Source organism: Aethalodelphis obliquidens, unplaced genomic scaffold (genome assembly GCF_003676395.1).
Source record: "Aethalodelphis obliquidens isolate GAN/ISIS:26980383/991018 unplaced genomic scaffold, ASM367639v1 scaffold7, whole genome shotgun sequence".
Taxonomy (NCBI): Eukaryota; Metazoa; Chordata; class Mammalia; order Artiodactyla; family Delphinidae; genus Aethalodelphis; species Aethalodelphis obliquidens.
The window spans coordinates 20959008-20979955 of NW_020837951.1; the positions used below are offsets into that span (position 1 = coordinate 20959008).

The window sequence follows — 20948 nt, forward strand, 5'->3', positions numbered from 1 at the left end:
GAAATTTCTCTAGGATAGATCCTAGAAACTTAATGCCAAGGTTATATGATATGCACATCTTTAACTTTATTAGATACTATAAATTGCTCTCCAAAGTGGTTGTACCAATTTATATTCCCACCAGCATGTTCCCCATACTTTCAACAACGTCTGGAGTAAAAATTGATAATTTTTGCCTTTCTGATGGTATCGTATTGTTGTTTTAATTTACATTCCCCTGATAACCAGTGAGGTTGAACATTTTTCATATGTTTATTAACTGTATGGGTTTCCTCTTATTAGAAGCACCTCTTCATTTCCTTTGCTCATTTCTCTACTGGATTATTTGACCTTTTCCCTACTGACTTGTGGCAGTTCTTTACATATTCTGTATACGAATATTTTTCTTTATGCACATTAAAATCATCTCATAGATTATTGCTTGTCTTTTAACTTTATGATATCCCTGTCCCAGCTAAGATTTTAAAGGCTGTCAGCATTTTCAATCTTTTCCTTTATGGTTTGTGCTTTTTTGTGTGTCTCATTTAAATAACTGTTCCCAACACCAAGGCTGTTTTGCAAGATTTCCTTCAAGCAGTTTTAAGTTTTATATTTCCATATTTAGATCTTTAAATGAGTTTTATTTTCATGTCTGATGTGACGTAAGGATCTAATTTTATTTTGTTCTACACGGATGACCAACTGTGCAATATCATTCATTGTCTGGTCCATCCTTCTCCCACTGATTTGTGATGGCTCTATTTCACATACAGTTCACATATATGTACAGGAGTGTTTCTGGGCTCCCTATTATGTTCCATGGCTCTATGTGTCTATCTTTGTTGCCAAACTATTCCATTTTAATTACTACAGCTTTATAATAAGTTACATATAATAATGTTATAAATTATATAAGGTATAGTGGGTTTTCATTACTGCCTTGGTAAAACGTTGGTGAAGACCTAAATACTTTGAAAAGACATGACGATATAGCCAATTATTTTTCTTTTCATAACAGAGTGACTGTACTTAATCTCATGTCTCCCTCCCATACTCCTTCCCCAGTATAGAAAACAAGCCTAAAAACTAATTAAAAACCACAACTTCGTCTTTTCTAAGAATTGCAAAACAGGAAGGAAGGAAGGAGGGAGGTGCCCCTCAGCCAGAGGCTGGAGACCACCATCTCCAGTTCCTTAAAAACATTTTGATCACGGGAGTTCTACTATACATGATAAAACCTAAGACAATCCCCCACCACCACTCTGAGAAGTGCCCTTTGATCAGCTGGGGAGAGAAGACCCTGTGACACTCAAGTAGGACAGTCAACAGCTGGTGATCTTCAAGTACAGAAACAATTGAGACGTGTGATACTCAGCAGAGGGGTGGAAGGTGCCTCCAAAAGCCTATTAGAAGGGGTGCTGATAGTAATATCTGAAAGGGTTCACAGTGTTCAGTAACACGCTTAGGGATCTATAGCTTCATCAAGGTTTTGACCTGCTCTCTCTTCCTATGGACATGCAGTCGCATATCACAATGGGAGAGAGGGACCTGATTTCTTCCCTGTGCAATTAGGTGAGTGGAGTGTTGAGTGGAACAAAGTTATTGACTTTAGATGATGTTGCTAACATCAAGCAGTGAGTCCTGGAAACTCCTGGGAGCAGGTACCTAACTTTCCCCCTGGACACGTTCTCAACACTGACTACTTACCGACAGGATGACTGCATGTATACTACGCTCAAGGCATTGGGACTGAAGAGAAGGGTGCTTGGTAGCTCCATTAAATCCTCCCTCAGTATTACAAGAGAAGGGGTACAAGAATAAATTAGGTAAGCATCTAGTCCATTTACTTTCTTCTAAGAGGCCTAATGAAATGAAGCTCACTCCCTTTTACCAGATCTTACCAAACTTTCCACATTTTTACCACCCACTACTGATGTCAACTCAAGGGTGAAATTATGCAAAGAGAAAAAGAAATGGAGGGTAAAAAGGAAGGAAAGAAATAAAATATATGAGACAATATGAAATGTCAATGTGCAGATTTCCTAATATCCTCCATATTTGGGCTACCTCCTGGTGATTTTGAAGGTCAATCAATCTCTCTGTCTCAGGGGATCAAATTGAGAAATAGTAAAGAAATAAAATAGATCATTTCAGGAAATAGTAGCACCATGTGAAATGACATGAGAAAAAATACACCTAAGAGAAAACTAATCATTCAAAATTAACTTTTAAGAAATACTCAACACTGTGTTAAGAAGCTCCAACTGTGTTTTCTCTCATTTTTCCAAAACTGCTCTTAAAGCCCATAGCTGAATACAAAGGTACTAAGTACCTCCTTCTCATTCCCAGTTCAGTGGAACTCCCCACAATGGACATATTTCAGCAAAAACCCCCACTGGGAAGAGAGAGAAGGTTTAGGGCAAGGAGAAGCTATCTCTACCCCTCAGCATCTTAAGAGTTGCTTACAGTTTGTATAGCAAGATAGCACACGCTACAGGGCATGTTGTATTAGTGGTTACTTACCAAGGGGATATTTATTTTAGCTAAAAATATAAACCTAGTGATAAAAAGAAAATTATTTTATTTTTCATGCCACATCTAGGAGAGGTGAACACCTTTCCTGGGTTCAGAGGTTATATTCCTCCAGCTTCTTTGTTTAAAACAATGAAAGCCCAGTCTAGCTAGTTTAGGCAAGAAAAGAATTTAATAAAGGCCACACAATTTCCCACAACACCAGGAAACCAGGTTTAGAGGTGACCACGCCACAGATTTGCACTGTTGGAGACAAATCAGCCACCAAACTCCAGCTTGGGCTTCTAACAGTGGAACACTGGTCCTGCTGCCTCTAGAAATTGGACTGTATTTACCAAAAACAGATTCTTCTAGGTACTTCTTCCTTTTTTTTTTTTCGGCTGCATCGCACAGCATGTGAGATCTTTTTTTTCCTTTTTTTAAAATTTATTTTTGGCTACGCGTGGGCTTTCTCTAGTTGCGCTGAGCAGGGGCTAATCTTTGTTGTGGTGCGCAGGCTTCTCATTGCAGTGGTTTCTCTTGTGGAGCACGGGCTCCAGGCGCACAGGCTTCAGGAGTTGTGGCACGCAGGCTCTAGAGCGCAGGCTCAGTAGTTGTGGCACACGGGCTTAGTTGCTCTGCGGCATGTGGGATCTTCCCGGACCAGGGCTCGAACCCGTGTCCCCTGCATTGGCAGACAGATTCCTAACAACTGCGTCACCAGGGAAGCTCCCAGCATGTGGGATCTTAGTTCCCCCACCAGGGATCGAACTCATGCCCCCTGCATTGGAAGCATGGAGTCAACCACTGGATCTCCAGGGAAGTCCTAGGTACTTCTGATTAGAGTCTAGAGTGAGTGCATTTGACTGGCAAAGTTTCAGGTCACTAGATTGTGCCCTCACTGAAATATAAACTCGGAAAAGTGAGTTTCTGGCCTCTCCAATGGGAAAGTGCAGATATACAAAGGAGGGAATTCTCTCAAAGGGGAAGAGTATTCAAAGTCACAGTGAAGCCAGAGGGAATAACAATGTGCCCTCTAATGTGGAAACTGCATTTCCTAAATCCCTGCTTCTCAAACTTCAGTGTGCAAACAGATCACCTGGAGATCCTGTTAAAATGCAAATTCTGATTCTGTGGGTCTGGGGTGGGACCTGAGAATCTGCATTCCTAATAAGTTCCCAGGTGAGGCTGGTCCACAGACCATTTTAGTAGATGAATAGATGTTACTGCATAAAATCAGAATCTATTATACTTGACTATTCAAGAGTATTGAGCACAGTCTAATAATGGCAGCAATGATGATAACAATGAAAATATTAATAATGGTGGAAACTATTTTTTACTGAATTTATCACATGTCATGTACTCTCTTTACTGCTTCACCTATACTTTGCATTTGGTCTCACATGTCTGTGAGACAGACATGTTATTACTTTTCAAATGAGGAAACTGAGTCTCAGAGAAATAAAATGACTTAGCTAAGGTCACAAGACCAGTAGGAGGTAGGGCTGGGAATCAACCTAGGCATGTCTGATCCCAGACTCTGAGTGGCCAAGCTCTACTATCTCAGTGCCCAGCACTGCCTGCCATATCAATCCTCAGATGAGCACCCCTTTATGAAAACGAGGGAAATGATGGTATTAACTGAGCCTGAATTTTAATTTTGCCTCTCTTACCTTTCAGAATTTATGTTGCAGGTCTTCCTGCAGGAAGGTACAGGAAAGGATGTAGCTAAGAAAGCAAATTTAGTCTTGTTCCACCTTGTAAGAAGAGGCATATATTTCTTGTAGCATAAGGAAATATATAAAATAATGTATGCATGTATATGTATGTATACATATGCATATATATACAGACATAAAAGCATATGCTTACTTATACATATTTCTATCCCTTATATTAGAATACTGTTCTAGTATACCTAGTCTTTGAATGACACATATAAACAACTCCTCTATCTGCCCACACAAAGAAAACTAAATGCTCAAATAAACAAACAACAGCAACAAAAACCCACCCCACACAAATTGTAGTAGGTGTCTCTGGTGTGCTACCTCTTTCAAGATTAGAATCCAGAATGTCCCTGGAAGAACACTCCCACCTGACCCCAACACTCAGCTGTGGGGTCTACTTAGGAATGGTCTCAATACAGTTCCCAGGGTATGAGCTTGATGCTTCAAGGACTAATTAGGGGGTTAGTGGGGAGGCGGTGGCACAGGCTCTGTCCACTGCTAGGCATGAATCCCAGCAACACTTGGCAACCGCCTCGGAGACCAAGCAGGGATCAAGTATCTACAGGTGAAGCTAATACAGAGGAAGCGGAGATGAGACATGTTAAGAGAGAAACTATAGACATTGTTTGAACCCTGGATAAAAGCTCATTTGAAGATGTGTCCTTCGACTATAACGCAGTTAATTGTCTTTATACATTTATTTTAACTCAGATCTTCTGTTTCTGACAAGAGAAACCATTGTTTATTTGTGTCAACACAGACCAAATAACTAGAAGTAATATGCAACTTAATTTTAAAACCTCACTGAACTCAATTTTACATGAGTAGGTTTCAAAAAGTATTCTATTAAATGCTTTAGACTACATCCATTTTTCTCTGAATGCATTGTTTTATAGAAAATATAATCAATTAGTAAAAATTAGAAAAAAAAAGATAAAGAGATTAAAAAAAACCCAAAACTGAAAATCTAGAAATAGACCCAGTTATAAACAAAAATGAGATACATAAATAAATTCAGTGTACAATGGGAATTATTCAATAAGTGATGTTGGAACATTTGACTACCTATAAAAATAATGAAGTGAGGTTCCACCCTAAAATATATTCTGACTGTAGAGTTAAAGGTAAAAAAAGAAAGGAGACAGAAGGGGAGGAGAGGAAAAGAAAAACAAAATACAAAACAGAAGACAATATAGGAAAATATATATTTGATTCAAGACAGGAATTCCTAAGCAAAATGCCAAAGGCAGAAGAGATGATAGCTAAGTAGACAGATAGGTAGGTAGGTAGAGGTTGAAAAAACAGCCTTCATAAAAATTAAGAAAATCCATACCTCAAAAAATCCCATCAACAAAATTATATAGAAATTAATAGTGTACTCCCCTGGTGGCACTGTGGTTAAGAATCCACCTGCCAATGCAGGGGACACAGGTTTCAGCCCTGGTCCGGGAAGATTCCATATGCTGCAGAGCAACTAGGCTCGTGCACCACAACTACTGAGCCTGAGCTCTAGAGTCCGTGCTCTGCAACAAGAGAAGCCACCGAAATGAGAAGCCCACACACTGCAACAAACAGTAGCCCCTGCTCACTGCAACTAGAGAAAAAGCCCGTGTGCAGCAATAAAGATCCAATGCAGCCAAAAAAATTAATTAATTAATAAAAAAATTAATGGTAAAGTGGGAAAATGTATTTCCAATATACATGGATATGTATTTCCAATATATATGACAGACTATGAGTTAATATTTCTAATATATAAAGAACACATATGAATCTATTAGAAAAAGATAAAGATGTAGATTCTCAAAAGAAAACACATATATTACAAATGTGAAAAGCAAAAGTTGATTGCTTGCTACAATAAAACTTCTGGGAAAAAAAGCTGACTAATAAAAGGGGTTCTCCTACACTGTTGGTGGGAATGTAAGTTGGTACAGCCACTATGGAAAACAGTATGGAGGTTCCTCAGAAAACTAAAAATAGAATGACCATATGATCCAGCAATCCCACTTCTGGTAATATATCCAGACAAAACTATAATTCAAAAAGATACATGCACCCCTACATGCACAGCAGCACTATTCACAACAGCCAAAACATGGAAACAACCTAAATGTCCATCGACAGATGAATGGATAAAGAAGATGTGGTACATAAATACAATGGAATACTACTCAGCCATAAAAAAGAACGAAATAATGCCATTCACAGCAACTAGAGATTATCATACTAAGTGAAGTAAGTCAGAAAGACAAATACCATACGATATCACTTACATGTAGAACCTAAAATATGGCACAAATGAACCTATCTACAAAACAGAAACAGACTCATAGACATAGAGAACAGATTTGTGGTTACTAAGGGGGAGGGGGGAGGAAAAGGGATGGACTGGGAGTTTGGGGTTGGTAGATGCAAACTATTACATTCAGAATGGATCAACAACAAGGTCCTAATGGATAGCACAGGGAACTATATTCAATATCCTGTGATAAAACATGATGGAAAACAATATAAAAAAAGAATGTATACATGTGTATAACTGAGTCACTTTGCTGTATAGCAGAGATTAGCACAACATTGTAAATCAACTATACTTCAAATAAACATGGGGGGTTCTTGCACAAAATCATAAAAGAAGCTGTGTGTATGTATGTATATTTAAGAAATATACACATAGAAACCCAACTTATGATGCAATAAAAATTTAAATTTATGACAAATGCTCCAAATTTACATAAAAATCTCAAAAATTAATGGAATTGAAACCACTGCGAGATAGTCAATAATTCTTCTAATAATGTATGTCCTCTTTACTCATGACTGTTTGCTAAGATTTGAGTTGAGCATTGTAATAGGGCTGACATGAAAATTAATAATTTTATCCACACATTGTTAACATTTGTTAACTTTGTGAGTTTAGTTCTAAACAGAAATAAGAATGGTTTTCCAATAGGGAAACAGATTTTTTTTGGCCGCACTGCGCATCTTGTGGGATCTTAGGTCCCTGACCAGGGATTGAACCTGGGGCCACAGCAGTGAAAGCACCAAGTCCTAACCACTGAACCGCCAGGGAACTGCCAGGAAATAGAATTTAAATGACATCAGTAAAACTAAACAAAATGGAACAATTTCTCTTTGTTTCTGTCTGACTAGTCATTTGTCAAATTATTTATTTTAAAAATATTATTCAAAGGTATGCAGTATTTCTACAATGATTTGATAAAGACTTAAGGTTGCACAACATCCATTTTAAAAGTACCCGATGTTGCTTTTAGCTAGTTCTTTCAGAACCTTTCTTCTTTGCTTAGTCCTAAGTATGCTTTACATATTAAGTACTTAAGGTCCATTTGTACATATTCATTCACATACATTTGGATGTGCTGGATTCTAAATTTTTTTTTAAAAACCTATGTTTAAAATAAATTTATTCTAATATAAATAAATATGCAAATAAATAAATAAAACTTTTAGAGCACAGAGCCTAGTTTGGGCTCTACAGAACAAAGGTAAATTATAAGTTAACTTTATATATCTCTCATAAAAGAAAAGTATCAATCAGATTTTTATTTGTCCATTGATGTTTCCAGTCCAAATAGTATTTCTCTAAAGCTAATAATATCTTAGCAATATAATATCCTTCCACAGAACAATGGATCAAAACATCAGGATCATTCTTTAGGAAATTCCTATTACAGTCAGTTTGAGCCTCAATGTCTCATTTACTATACACATACTAGTGGACTAATATCCGCAAGGCAGATGCAAGGAAATCTTTCAACTTACTTTTGCAGGGGTAAATTATTAGAAGGATATGCAATACAAACAATAGTTTTACTAAGCTGTTTTGCTATACTGGACCACTTTATAAAATACATTTCTGAATTCTACCCTCAAATATAAATTAAGTGAGAATGTAGAAACTCTGTCAGGCTGTCTTCCTATTTTACAAAAAAAAGGGAGGAGGGGGACAAATAAATAAACCAAATTCACAACTATTTAAGTGAAAAGGTACTACTTATACCCTATATGTATCAAGAGTTAGAGTCTTAATACAAAGACTTTCACAAGCCTAATAAAGATAATATTGTGTCTAATGATGTGAATATTGGCCAAAGACCATGTTGTGATTAAGTGATTGAATTAAAACTAGAAAGGAAGGAAGGAAGAAGGAGAGACAGCCCAGGGAATGGGACAGAATATTTACAAATCGTATTTAATAGAAGACTTACAACCAGAATCTATAAAGAACTCTTATAACTCACCAATAAAACGACAACATAACTAGAAAATGGGCAAAGGATCTGAATGGGTTTTTCTCAAAAGAAAGATATACAAATGGCCAATAAGCACATTAAAAAATATATAGTCATAAGGGTAATACAAATCAAAACTACAACAAGTTACTACTTCACACACCCAGCAGGATAATTTTTTCAATGGAAAATAACAAGTGTTGGTGAGCATACGGTGAAATAGGAATCTTTTAAAATTGTTGGTGAGATTGTAAAACAGTGAAGCTGCATTGGAACACCGTTTGGCAGCTCCTCAAACATAGAGTTACCGTATGACCCAGTGATTCCACCTCTAGGTAGCTGCCCAAGTGAAATGAAAATGTATGTCCACACAAAAACTTGTATATAAATGATATTAGCAGCATTATTTACCACAGCCAAAAAATGGAAACAACCTAAGTATCCATCAGCTGATAAAGGAAAAACAAAATGTGGTCTATTCATACAATGAAATAGAAAGGAAAATAACACTGATAGACGCTACCACACAGATTAACCTTAAAAAAATTATGCTAAGTACAAGAAGGCCATCACAAAAGGCCACAAAATAAGAGTCTATTTATATGAAATGTGCACAACAGGCAGATCCATAGAGACAGAAAGTAGATTAGTGGTTGACTGGGGCTGGGAGGAGAGAAAGAATTACTGCTAATGGGTATGGGGTTTCTTTCTGGGGTGATGAAAATATTTTGAAATTAGATACTAGTGATGGTTAATAATAGCCCAGATTAAATAAATACTGAATGTTAGAATTACAGAACATTTAGAATGTTAGAATTACAGATAGGGGCCTCATATAATTATTTCTTTCTCCTCTCAATCCATTCCAGTTAGGTCCATGTATTCCAGAAATGCAAGTTATCTGATTATTATAAATTTTGAGAGAAAAAATAAAATACTTTTTTGAGATATACTTGTTGCTTTTTAAAAAAACTTGTTTTAAACTGCCACACCAACTAAAATGAATAAAGTGCTAAATTGGTTCAAATAAATAATACTGAAAAAAACATCAGGTCCATTTTCAAAGTATGCCTAAACCAACATCATTTTGGCTTCAAAACAGTAACCAAGAGCATTAAAAAAAACTTTCAAAAATAACTTTACTTATAAAAATTCAGCTTAAGATCAGATACAAACCTTAAATACAGCCATGCAATATCAACAGCACAATCCTACAGCTGTCCTCTCAGCCCTGAGGTACATCGACTGGATAGATGGCCTTATTTCAGATGAATTTCCTTTACTGTATCACCTGGATGTATAGTATTTCATTATTTCTATCTTTCTGAGAATAATAAAGGCCCAAATTCTAGCAAATTGAGCCAGTGGTTTTAGGAGTGCTGACGGCGCAGAATTCTCTGATGTACGTGGATGAGGGACTCTGTCACCTCACGTGCCATACCTGGTATGCACTGTGCCGTGGCCTCAGTGGTTATGGTCGGAGCAACTGGGGGCTGCTGCTGACTGGAGCTCACTTCTGGCTCTGTGTTAACTGAGGGAGAAAGGGCCACCTCACAGGAGGAGACCTGGCTGGGCAGATGGGACAGGAACTCTTCAGAAGCAACTTGCTCATCCTGTCCAGGCAGCTGCAGGGCAGACAAAGGGATGCTGATCTGTTTGTTAGGATGGGATGTGCTCACCGGCATCTGTATGGCCACCTGCTGGCTGGTGCCATGGGCACTAGTGGGTCCTCTGTTTGGTGAAGCCAAAGATACCCTACCAGTCTTCTGGACGACTGGTCTAGACATCACAGAGGGGGATGCAGACATACCATGTGGGTCTAGCTCTGTGCTGATGGCAGATGTTGCATGGGGAATCAGCTTAGCAGACCCTATACAGGAGGGACCAGCATGAGTCTGAGGCTTAGGTTTTGCCATCTGCGTCAATGAGAGGGCTGGTCCATCTACCCCTCCGGTCAGCTCTGCATTCGCCACAATATAATAATCTTCAGGAATCTCCTGTTTGATTTTCTTAATGATCACATCACTGCTGCATTCATCAATCATCTGAGCTTGGGAGCTTGAATGGAGAGAAGATGGGACTATTCCAGGCCTTTTTCGAGCAATGCTTTGAGGCCTTTGGGTTTGGGGTTCAAAGTCACTATCCTCATCTGTAACAGAAGATTCACAAACCATGTCAAACAGAGTGTTTTCATCTTCATACTCTTCAACAGCTTCATCCAGTTCAGAGGGCTCACTGCAATAAGAGAAGTCACAAGAGTCTCTGGTCCGATTACAGTCTAGCTTTGCTTTCACTGGTCTCCCAGGGTACCTTTCAACGGGGCTAGTTTGTGTCTCAGAGGGCACTCCAATTATACTGGGACTATCAGAGTTAAAACTTCTGTTATCCTGGAAACAGACCCTTTCTTGGGAGCCAGCTCTGCAAGTAGCTGTCAGTGGCCAGTGATAAGCATGGCCCGCACTACAGCCCCACATTGCTGTCAGATTCCCATGGGAACCTTCCGAAAGCAAATGTTTCAGGTTTGGAATGAGGCTGCAAATGGTCCCATGGCTGTGGGCCCAGCTGACCAATTTGGATAGATTCTCAGATGAGGTATGAAGGCAATCCTCCATGTTACAGGATCAGCAGTGTCTTTCCTAAAGGAAAATAATCAGAATAAGAAGCTATTATTACCCAAGATATTCCCATATCTCAATCACTTCAATTTCCTTAAACTATGATCATATGGCATTAAAAAAATGTACTTCAAAACTGTATCCAGTTAATATCACTGCATATGGGCAGAGACTGGAAGAGAATACAGGAAAAAAAGTAAAAACAATCGATGGTTTATGGCTATGGGACTTGAGAAACTTTTTGTTAATTTCCTTTATTGTTATAATGTCTACATAAGAAAAAAAAGTAAAAAAAAAAAAAAAGAAACAAGCAATAAAAAAGAGGTGAGCTTTTTCATAGTACATTTTACTTCCAAAGTCACACAGACAGAGGTTCAGTCAGCCCTGTAATAATAAAATGTGTGTATTATTTGTATTAACCAGGAGGATGAACTTCTAACTTCACCTTCTGCTACCACAAACTTCATTACTAGAGGCAGGGCCACCAAAGGCTTAGATCCATTCTAGGATGGATGTCACAGAAGGGAAATCTGCTGGGCACCAGAAAACAAATGACACTACTGGGAGTCCAAGAAGAGAATGAGGCGCTGTATCTGGGAAGTGGGGAAGAAAAGTTTTTAACAGAGATGGGAAAACAGTCTGGGAGGGGAGCCACTAGAGGCCCCTGCTGGGGTCAGGGGCACAGGCAGGCTGTAGACCAGAAGCAAGGATGGGTAGGCCGGGTGCCAGCACCCTAACCAAATCTTAGGAGCAGGCTCCCCACCTCCTTGCTGTCTGAAATTTCTGAGACATTGCCTTTATCTCACAATTTAGAGGTAAAAACATGCGTCTGGTGTATTTCACCATCTGAGGTTCCTAAACACCCAAGTTGGTATATAATCAACTACCACAGAGGAATGAATCATTCCTTATTGGGAAGACGTCAAAAAGAATACTTGTTATGGGTCCTTGACTGGGTAAGAGTGAGGACAACATGATGAGCAAAAAGAGTAAAGAGGCACGTGGAGTCCACATGTGATTAGAAAGATTTAATAAGGCTCTGTCAAAAGGGACATCCTGGGAAGAACTAGGGAGGAAGGAACAAGGATCTTTTTTTTTTTTTGAATTTTTGAATTTTATTATTTTTTTATACACCAGGTTGTTATTAATTATCCATTTTATACATATTAGTGTATACATGTCAATCCCAATCTCCCAGTTCATCACACCACCACCACTACCACCCCCCGCCACTTTCCCCCCTTGGTGTCCATACATTTGTTCTCTATATCTGTATCTCTATTTCTGCCCTGCAAACCAGTTCATCTGTACCATTCTTGTAGAGGAACAAAGATCTTGATGTGTGTTCCCTGGTCATCTGCAGCTGTGGGTGACAAAAGGTACCTCGCTGGAAGTGGGTTCTGCACTAAGGTGCCAAGGTCCAACTGCAATGCCATGTGACCATGCAAAAGGGCGCATAAGAGCCTCCATTCTCTGCCCTGCCTCCATGGTACACCAACAGTAGTGTTTGGTCAATTCAAACCCTTTAACATGTTTTGTAACATGTGTGATATGGCCTCTGTGATACGGCCACGGCTATAGTCAACATCCCGACCCTCATTTTCTACTACTACTATGGCCTTTTCCCATATTTCCTGTCTCCTCTCTAAACAGTTTCTCACCCCCACTGGGCCTCTAAAAACTCATTCTTTGGCTTGATATGTAGCCTTCCTCTTTCTTCACCTGGAAAACCCCTTCAAGACTGACCACCTCCTGTTGATGTCTTTCTAGATACTCTTTCAGTCTCAGAGATTTTAGATTTTCTTCCTGTACTTCCATTATCTCAAGAAACTTGGCCTTTGCTGTACTGTTATCAATGAACATTCTTACTCATTTCCCAGACTTGACTGAGGATTACCTGAGGACTGGGACTATGATATAATTTTTCATTCATCAATGAGGACCTACTTAGGGATACAGAAGTTAATAAGATATGGTCCTGCTCTTGAGACCTTATAATCTATTGCTGGTGCTGAATAAATGAATGAAGAGTGAATGAATGAATTTATAAATGCTGGCAGCACCATCAACACTAACAAAGTAAACATATAAGACCCTCAAATAAGAAACAAGAAATTTCCTCCTAAGACTTTTATTGTAATCATTCAAGGGATTAGAGGCTTTTCTCCCCAGTGATGTAACCAAAACACGGCTGTCTTGTGTATGTAGCAGAGTAATACATGAACAACCAGATTTTATGAAGCAGCACAACAAATCAGAAGGACAGGGACTAGTGTGGGAGTCAAGAACTTCAAATTTTCATCCTGGAGCTCCTGTCTGTGGCCTCAGACAAGCCACTAATTATCTCTAAGCTTAAAATGACAGGACTATAATCTTTATGTTTCCTTCGTACTCTAGCAATTTAGGAACTTACTTCATTTATATTCCTTTCATATAACTTTAAAGTAGAAATGCAGAAAAACAGAAAGACTGGGTGGGGGGTGTTGATGTTTGTTTGTGTGTGTGTTGTCTGCGCCGCACGGCTTGCGGGATCTTAGTTCCCCAACCAGCGACCGAACCTGAGCCCTCGGCAGTGAAAGCACAGAGTCCTAACCACTGGTCCACCAAGGAATTCCCTGATGTTTGTTTTTTGAGCTTTCTTAACATATCTGTTTAGTTGGTATGGCAGAGACTGCTGTTTGCCTACCCAGTATCCACTGTCTCTTATTCATTACAGAGTCCCAATCTATTGGGGCAGCAATATGCTCACCTAAAACATATTTCCCAGCTTCCTTTGAAATGGGAAATCTCATGACACCATTCTGGCCAATAATATGTAAACGGAAGTCACTGGGTGGGGCTTCTGCAAAAGCTCTTTGAAGCACAGACTTGTCCCAGTTTTCGCCTTTTTCCCTTTGTCCTTCCCTTTCTTCCTGCCTGGAATAAGGATATGATGGCTGGGCCTGCAGAGGCCATCTTAGGAGCATGAAATAAGGACTTAAGGATGGGAGAGAATAGCCAGAGGAGCTTGCTGACATCATGGAGCCACTGCATCAGCTCTGAACTGCCTAAGATTCCTTGTTACTTAAGGGAAAGATAATCCCATGATCTTGCTTAAGCCACCGTTGTTGAACTATTTGATTACACACAGCTGAACTCAACTACTAACTGATACACAAAAAATAATACATTCACCTCTGGTTTTTGAAACCTCAGAGCAGAATCCTTCATTTTCTTTGCACTATACTCTAGGTTTCTCAGACTGGATTCCACAAATAAATCTTGGGAGGTCTATAATTTTATGGCATAATGTTTATAATTGTTTTCATTTTTATCATAATAAAAATACAGTTAATATAAGCATATTATGAATTATCTAAATCTTATATCTAAGTATCACCTTGTAATTTTAGTTTCCCTTTGCCTTTGTATCTATACTCATATTAGTGTCCACAATCAACTAAAGTAACATCACTCAACTTCCAATTTGTTGGGAAACTTTTTCATGCTGTACTCTTTCTAGCAGATATAAATACAAAACTACTCTTCGGCATTAATAATTTTCAAATGAAAAGTATTATGATTTGACATCATGAAAATGGCATATGTAATGTGAAGCAAAATACCTCTTTAAATGTCGTAGGCTAACGAGAAAAGAAATAAATGATATATGCTCACAGAAAAAATCATATACATTATGGCACAATATTTGAATGAAGTCATTGTAACAGTTCAAACTGTAAAAAATGTGGCAGAATCAAAACACAAAATTGTATAAGCCTGAGGAAGTCAAAAGTACTTATTGTCCAGGTAAAAGCTACTATACAGTAGTAAAATAGTAACTTTGCTGAAGACCCGCAGCCAGAAAAAATTATAATTAAAATAAAAGACAAAGTGGATAAAACTTTAAATTTTGTTAAAAGCTTATCCACTTAATTCTATAATAATCACCAACCTCTAAGAATCAACAGGTAGTAATCATAAGTCACTTTTATTACATTATGGAACTTACTAGCAATCTCATGAAGAGGCTCTTAAACTTTTCTTGAGTACCATAAAATGAAAATATTTTTCCAGTATTACTATTAATATAATTCAACCAGGCAACCAATGTTAACTGGTAGCTTTGAGAGCATAATTAGCTAATATTTAAGGTACTTAAATAGATTGAGACTAAGCTGACAAGGAATAGCTATCAATATACTGCAATATATTCAAAGTTTAATACAAAACAGAACCAACCATAAGACAATCAAGGTACTTTCAAACTGCTGAGAATAAGTACAGCTAACCCTTGAACAATATGGGTTTGAACTGCGCAGATGTACTTAAACAGTGATATTTTTCAATAGTAAATAGTACACTACTACACAGTCAGTGGTTGGTTGAACCCTGGATACAGAGGGCCTACTATAAATTATACACAGATTAACTTGGAGTTGTTCAAGGATCAACTGTAGTTTCTAGGATCTACTAATTTCCTTCAGCAGTCTGATGATAAGCTCTATGCTGAAAAATAATGTTTCTTCTACATTTTCAAGAATAGAAAAATGACTTCAGATAGGATTTTCCCATATTTTCTATGAGCAATGATTGGATTAGACACTAAGCTTTACAGAATTATCATGGGATATGTCATTAAAAATTGGCCAAGGAGGCCTGCCTAGCAGAATGTAGGTTAAGTATGAGATTTGATTATCCTAAATCAGCAAACAAAGCTATAAAGTTATCATCACCACACTGTTAACTTAGGCAAGCAGATATTCTATCATTAGTATTTATATTGTTAAAGTCAAGATCAGAAACATTATAGAATCAGACTTTCTACCATTAAACCTAACATTAGGTTTCAGAACAACATAAAACTATTATTATATCTAACATTCACTGAACAATTACTGATTGCCAGGTACTACTCTAGGACTTGACATATCAATAATCCTAATTATATCAACAATCCTAATAAATTAGATAACTTATTATCCTCATTTTACTTGGACAAAGTAATGGTAGAGCCAAAATTTGAACTTCAGTCTTAACTCCAGAGTCCACACTGTTAATTAACATACTATACTGCCTCCAGCATTATAATAGTAGAAAGATACTGTCTCAAGTCTGGTTCTCTTATCATATTAATGTTGTTAATCTGAACTTATGGTGTTGTAATTTTACTTTAGTTGAATTTGTACGTCTGTTTTTTTTCTTTTTGCGGTATGCGAGCCTCTCACTGTTGTGGCCTCTCCTGTTGCGGAGCACAGGAGCCGGACACGCAGGCTCAGCAGCCATAGCTCACGGGCCCAGCCGCTCCGTGGCACGTGGGATCTTCCCAGACCGGGGCACAAACCCGTGTCCCATGCATCGGCAGGCGGACTCTCAACCACTGCGCCACCAGGGAAGCCCAGTTTTGATTTACAGGTTTATTAGAAGTATAAGCATATATTTTACGTATAAACATATTTAAATAACATTGTGATGAAAATGACTTAAGCCAGCACTAGGTATAAAGAAGGTTCATGAAAATATTTTTCTTTCAAAAATTTGAGAAAACTTTTTTTTTAGAAAAAAAAAAGGTATAAAAATATTATGTCGCTTTTCCAAAGCCTGACAATGAGCTACCAGTCAAACACCATGAATATCTTGTTGGCTTTCACCTGACTTTAGTTACAACAATTTGCCCCACAGTTCATATAGTCTCTCTCTTTATGAGGTTCTGAACCTTTTAAAGGATTTGGTGTTGCTGTTGTTTTAATACCACGAAATCTCAATTACTGAGGCATAACAAAATGACACAAGAAGAAACAGAAAATCTGAGTAGCCATTTATCTATAAAATAAATTGAATTAAAAAAAATCTTGGGCTTCCCTGGTGTTGAGAATCTGCCTGCCAATGCAGGGGACACGGGCTCGAGCCCTGGTCCGGGAAAATCCCACATGCCACGGAGCAACTAGGCCTGTGAGCCACAACTACTGAGCCTGTGCATCTGGAGCCTGTGCTCCGCAACAAGAGAGGCCACGATAGTGAGAGGCCCGCGCACCACAAGGAAGAGTGGCCCCCGCTCACCACAACTAGAGTAAGCCCTCGCACAGAAATGAAGACCCAACACAGCCAAAAATAAATATAAATAAATAATAATAAAAACAATCTTTTCCAAAAAAAAGATTTCACTGGTAAATTCTATCACTCATCAAGAAAGAAATAATACCAAAATTATGTAAATATTTTCAAAAACTAGGAGGAAGAACTACCCAACTTGTTTGAGGCTAGCATAACCCTTAATACCAAAACCAGACAAAGATATTACAATAAAGAATATTATAGATCAATATTCCTAATTTGATGCAAAATGCTTTAAAAACTTTAGCAAGCAGAATCCAACAATATATAAAATGGGTAATACATCATGACCAATCCCAAGAATGCAGACTTATCCCAGGAACGCAAGGTTGGCTGTTTATTCAAAAACTAATCATACTCCAATAAAAATTAATAAAAACAAAAACCAAAACCTAATCAATATAATTCAACATATTAACCCTCCACTGGGGGGCATATGATCAATTTCAATAGATGCAGACAAAGTATTTGACAAAATTTTAAATCTATTTATGATAAAAACTCTTAGCAAACTAATAATAGTAGGAACTTCCTCAAACTGATAAAGTACATCTACAAAAAGTCTACAGCCAACATCATACTTAATATAAAAGACTGAATTGTTTCCTCCCAAGATCAGGAATAAGGCAAGAATGTGCTCACTTGCATCATTTTTATTCAACATTGTACTAGATGACACAGCTACTGAAATAATACAATAAATGAAAAGGAAGAAAAATTAGAACAGAAGAAGTAAAACTTGTGTATTTGTAGATGATAGGGTTGTTTATGTAGAAAATTCCAGAGAATTCACAAAACAACAGCTAGAACTCATAAATAAATTTAGCAAAGTAATAGGATACAAGATTAATATTTTAAAAATCATATACCAGCCTCAAAATATTAGAAAATTGAAGTTTAAAAAATTATATTCATAGTAGTGCCAAATGTATTAAATACTTAGGAACAAATCCAAGACTTCTATACTGAAAACTACAAAACACTGCTGAGAGAAATTAAACATGACCTAAATAAACAGAGATATATACCTTATTTGTAGACTGGGAAGATTCAATATTGTTAGGTTGGTATTATTCCCAAATTGATCTACATATTCAATGCAATTCCAATCAAAATTCTAGCAGGCTTTTTTAGTAGAAATTGACAAGTCGATTCTAAAGTTTATATGGAAATATAAAGAACTTATAGAATAACTAAAGCAAAATTCTAAAGTAAGAATAAAGTAGGAGGACTCACTCTACCTGATTTTAAGACTTACAATGATTTCCAGCTACAGTAATCAAGATCGTGGGGTACTGACAAAAGAATAGACACATATATCAATGGAACAGAGGAAGTAGCCAAAAATAGACCCACACATATTTGGTCAATTGATTTTTGACAAAAGTGTAAAGGTAATTCAACAGGAAAGGAAAATCTTTCTGACAAACGGTGTTGGATCAATAGGATATCCATTAAAAATTATATATATATCAACCTTTAGTTACACTACACGTAAAAATTAACTCAAAATGGATCACAGACCTAAATCTGAAACTAGAAAACTCTGAGAAGAAATCATAGGAGAATATCTTTGTAACCCTGGGGTAGGCAAATGTTCCTTAGGATGCAAAAAGCACAAGCCATAAAAAATTCTGATAAATTTTACCATATCAATTGCTAATGGAATATAACTAGCTTTAGCAGGGATGGACAAGGGATCCATTAAACTTAAACACACTCAACATTGCTACCTTCTTTCAGGAGTTCCCTGAGTAACTTTCAATGCAAAGGAAACTTGGGTATGCTCTAAAAAGCACTGATGATGTCTCAACTAACAGACCAGTGATTTAAAAACCTAGAAACAACAACAACAACAAAAATAAAACAGAACATGGGAAGCAACAGTTCTTTTAAAAAAACAGAAATAAGGTTACTCTGTTTTTTCTTATCGAGAATGACGTAAACTTCCTATTTTATTTTCCCACCAATTAGAACTCTCAGAATCTAAGAAGTATATCATATAAACTTAATTTCTCCATATTCCCATTAAAGGATACAATTTATTATGTATGTTAAATATGGAAAACTACTTAAACAATGGAGATTTTATCAAAAACAAAAAAGTCTGAAGAAAAAAGTTCCAACATTAATGTGTAGAAAGGAGATACTACTTAAAAAAAAACACAGTAAAGGATATGGAAAGGGTATTTATTGCTATTGAGGCCTAAAATGTGCTTTCTAAAATTTAAAATACATCTATTGTTTCAAACAAAATTTATATGTAAATTATATAAATTAGTAGACATTAAAAATGGGCTTATAAATAAAGAATTCAGAGAATATTTGCTTTTACTTTAAGGTAGTGTATTTATTAATTTTCAAATGTCACAAATACCACGTAACTATTATGTAATTTTTTTTGGAAACAGACAAATTCTAAAGATACTTTGTCCATAGTATTGATAATTTTAAAAAATCACACTAAAAAATATTTAAATTCCATACCATGAATATATAACATGTATTTCATTTATATTTCAATTCAGTAAAATCTACTGAATACCTGCTATATGCTAAACACTGTGTTATGGAGTAAATTGTATCCCTCCAAAAAGATATATTTTAGTCCTAAGTCCCACCACCTCAGAATTACCTTATTTAGAAATAGGGTCATTGCAGATGTAGTCAGTTAAGTTTGGATGAGGTCATACAGAGGTAGGGTAGGCCCCTAACCCAACACGACTGGTGTCCTTAAAAGATGACAGATACACAGGGAGAAAGCCATGTGACAATGAAGGCAGAGACTGGAATTATGCAGCTGCAAGCCAAGGAACACCAAAGATTGCCAGCAAACCACCAGAAAGAAGCTAGTAAGAGGAAGGAAGGATTCCCTGCAGGTTTCAAAAGTAACATAGTCCTGCCAACATCTTCATTTAGGACTTCTTGCCTCCAGAATTGTGGGACAATAAATTTCTGTTGTTTTAAGCCACCCAGTTTGTGGTACTTTGCTAGGCAGCCCTAGGAAACTAATACACACTGTGTGAAGCATTCCGGAAAAAAAAGAGAAATAAAACTGGCATTCTTGACTTCAAGAAGTTTAAAGTTTAATAGTACACTATGTAAGTCAATTAATTAATAAACTATAATACAATATAAGTAAACGTTCCAGATATGGGGATAATGATTAATTCTACTTTTGGGGTGAGGAATGCAAAGGAAGTAGGATCTACTTCCCGAAAGAGGTGAAGGCATTCTGCACAAAGCCACAGTGACTTGAAACAGTATGGTGATTTTAGCCAACTATAAGGATTCAGTTATTACTGGCTGTGACCTTTAAGATGGGAACTACGGAAGAAAGATTAAACTGAAGAATAATGCAGGGGCAAAAGCACAATGGTCTTTGTGTACCATACAAAGAGCTTGGGAGTTTACTTTGTGAAGGGCCTAAATCAGAAAACAGACATGGGCCAAACTCGTATTTTATAAAGATCATTTTTCAGATAGATTAAAAGGTGGCAAGGGGCAAAGGAGTCTAGACCAGAGTCTAGACCAGAGGCCTAAGGAATTAAAAAAGAGAGGAAGAGAGGGCAGATCTGTTAGAAGATAACAGGCAGAAATTGGTGATGAATTGCTTTTGAGGAATCAGGGTGAAAAGAGAGGCTAGAATAATTCCCAGCTTTCTATCTTGAAAGCCAGGATAGATTTGTTCTCAATCAAGATAAATATCATAAGAGAAAGAGCAAACATATAGATTAGGAGTGATGATTTGTTCAATTTCC

The 20948-nt window shown here is 37.2% G+C and overlaps 1 protein-coding gene across 2 annotated transcripts in view; it reads right to left on the bottom strand.

Annotated features, from left to right (window-relative positions):
* KIAA1958 (KIAA1958 ortholog) overlaps nt 1-20948 on the bottom strand; it is a 172306-nt gene that overhangs the window by 70695 nt on the left and 80663 nt on the right. For both annotated transcript variants that reach the window (XM_027105188.1, XM_027105187.1), the window contains exon 2: nt 9921-11115. In XM_027105188.1, the coding sequence (XP_026960989.1) occupies nt 9921-11091 (1171 nt within the window). In that variant the 5' untranslated portion in view covers nt 11092-11115. The remainder of the gene's footprint in view (nt 1-9920; nt 11116-20948) is intronic.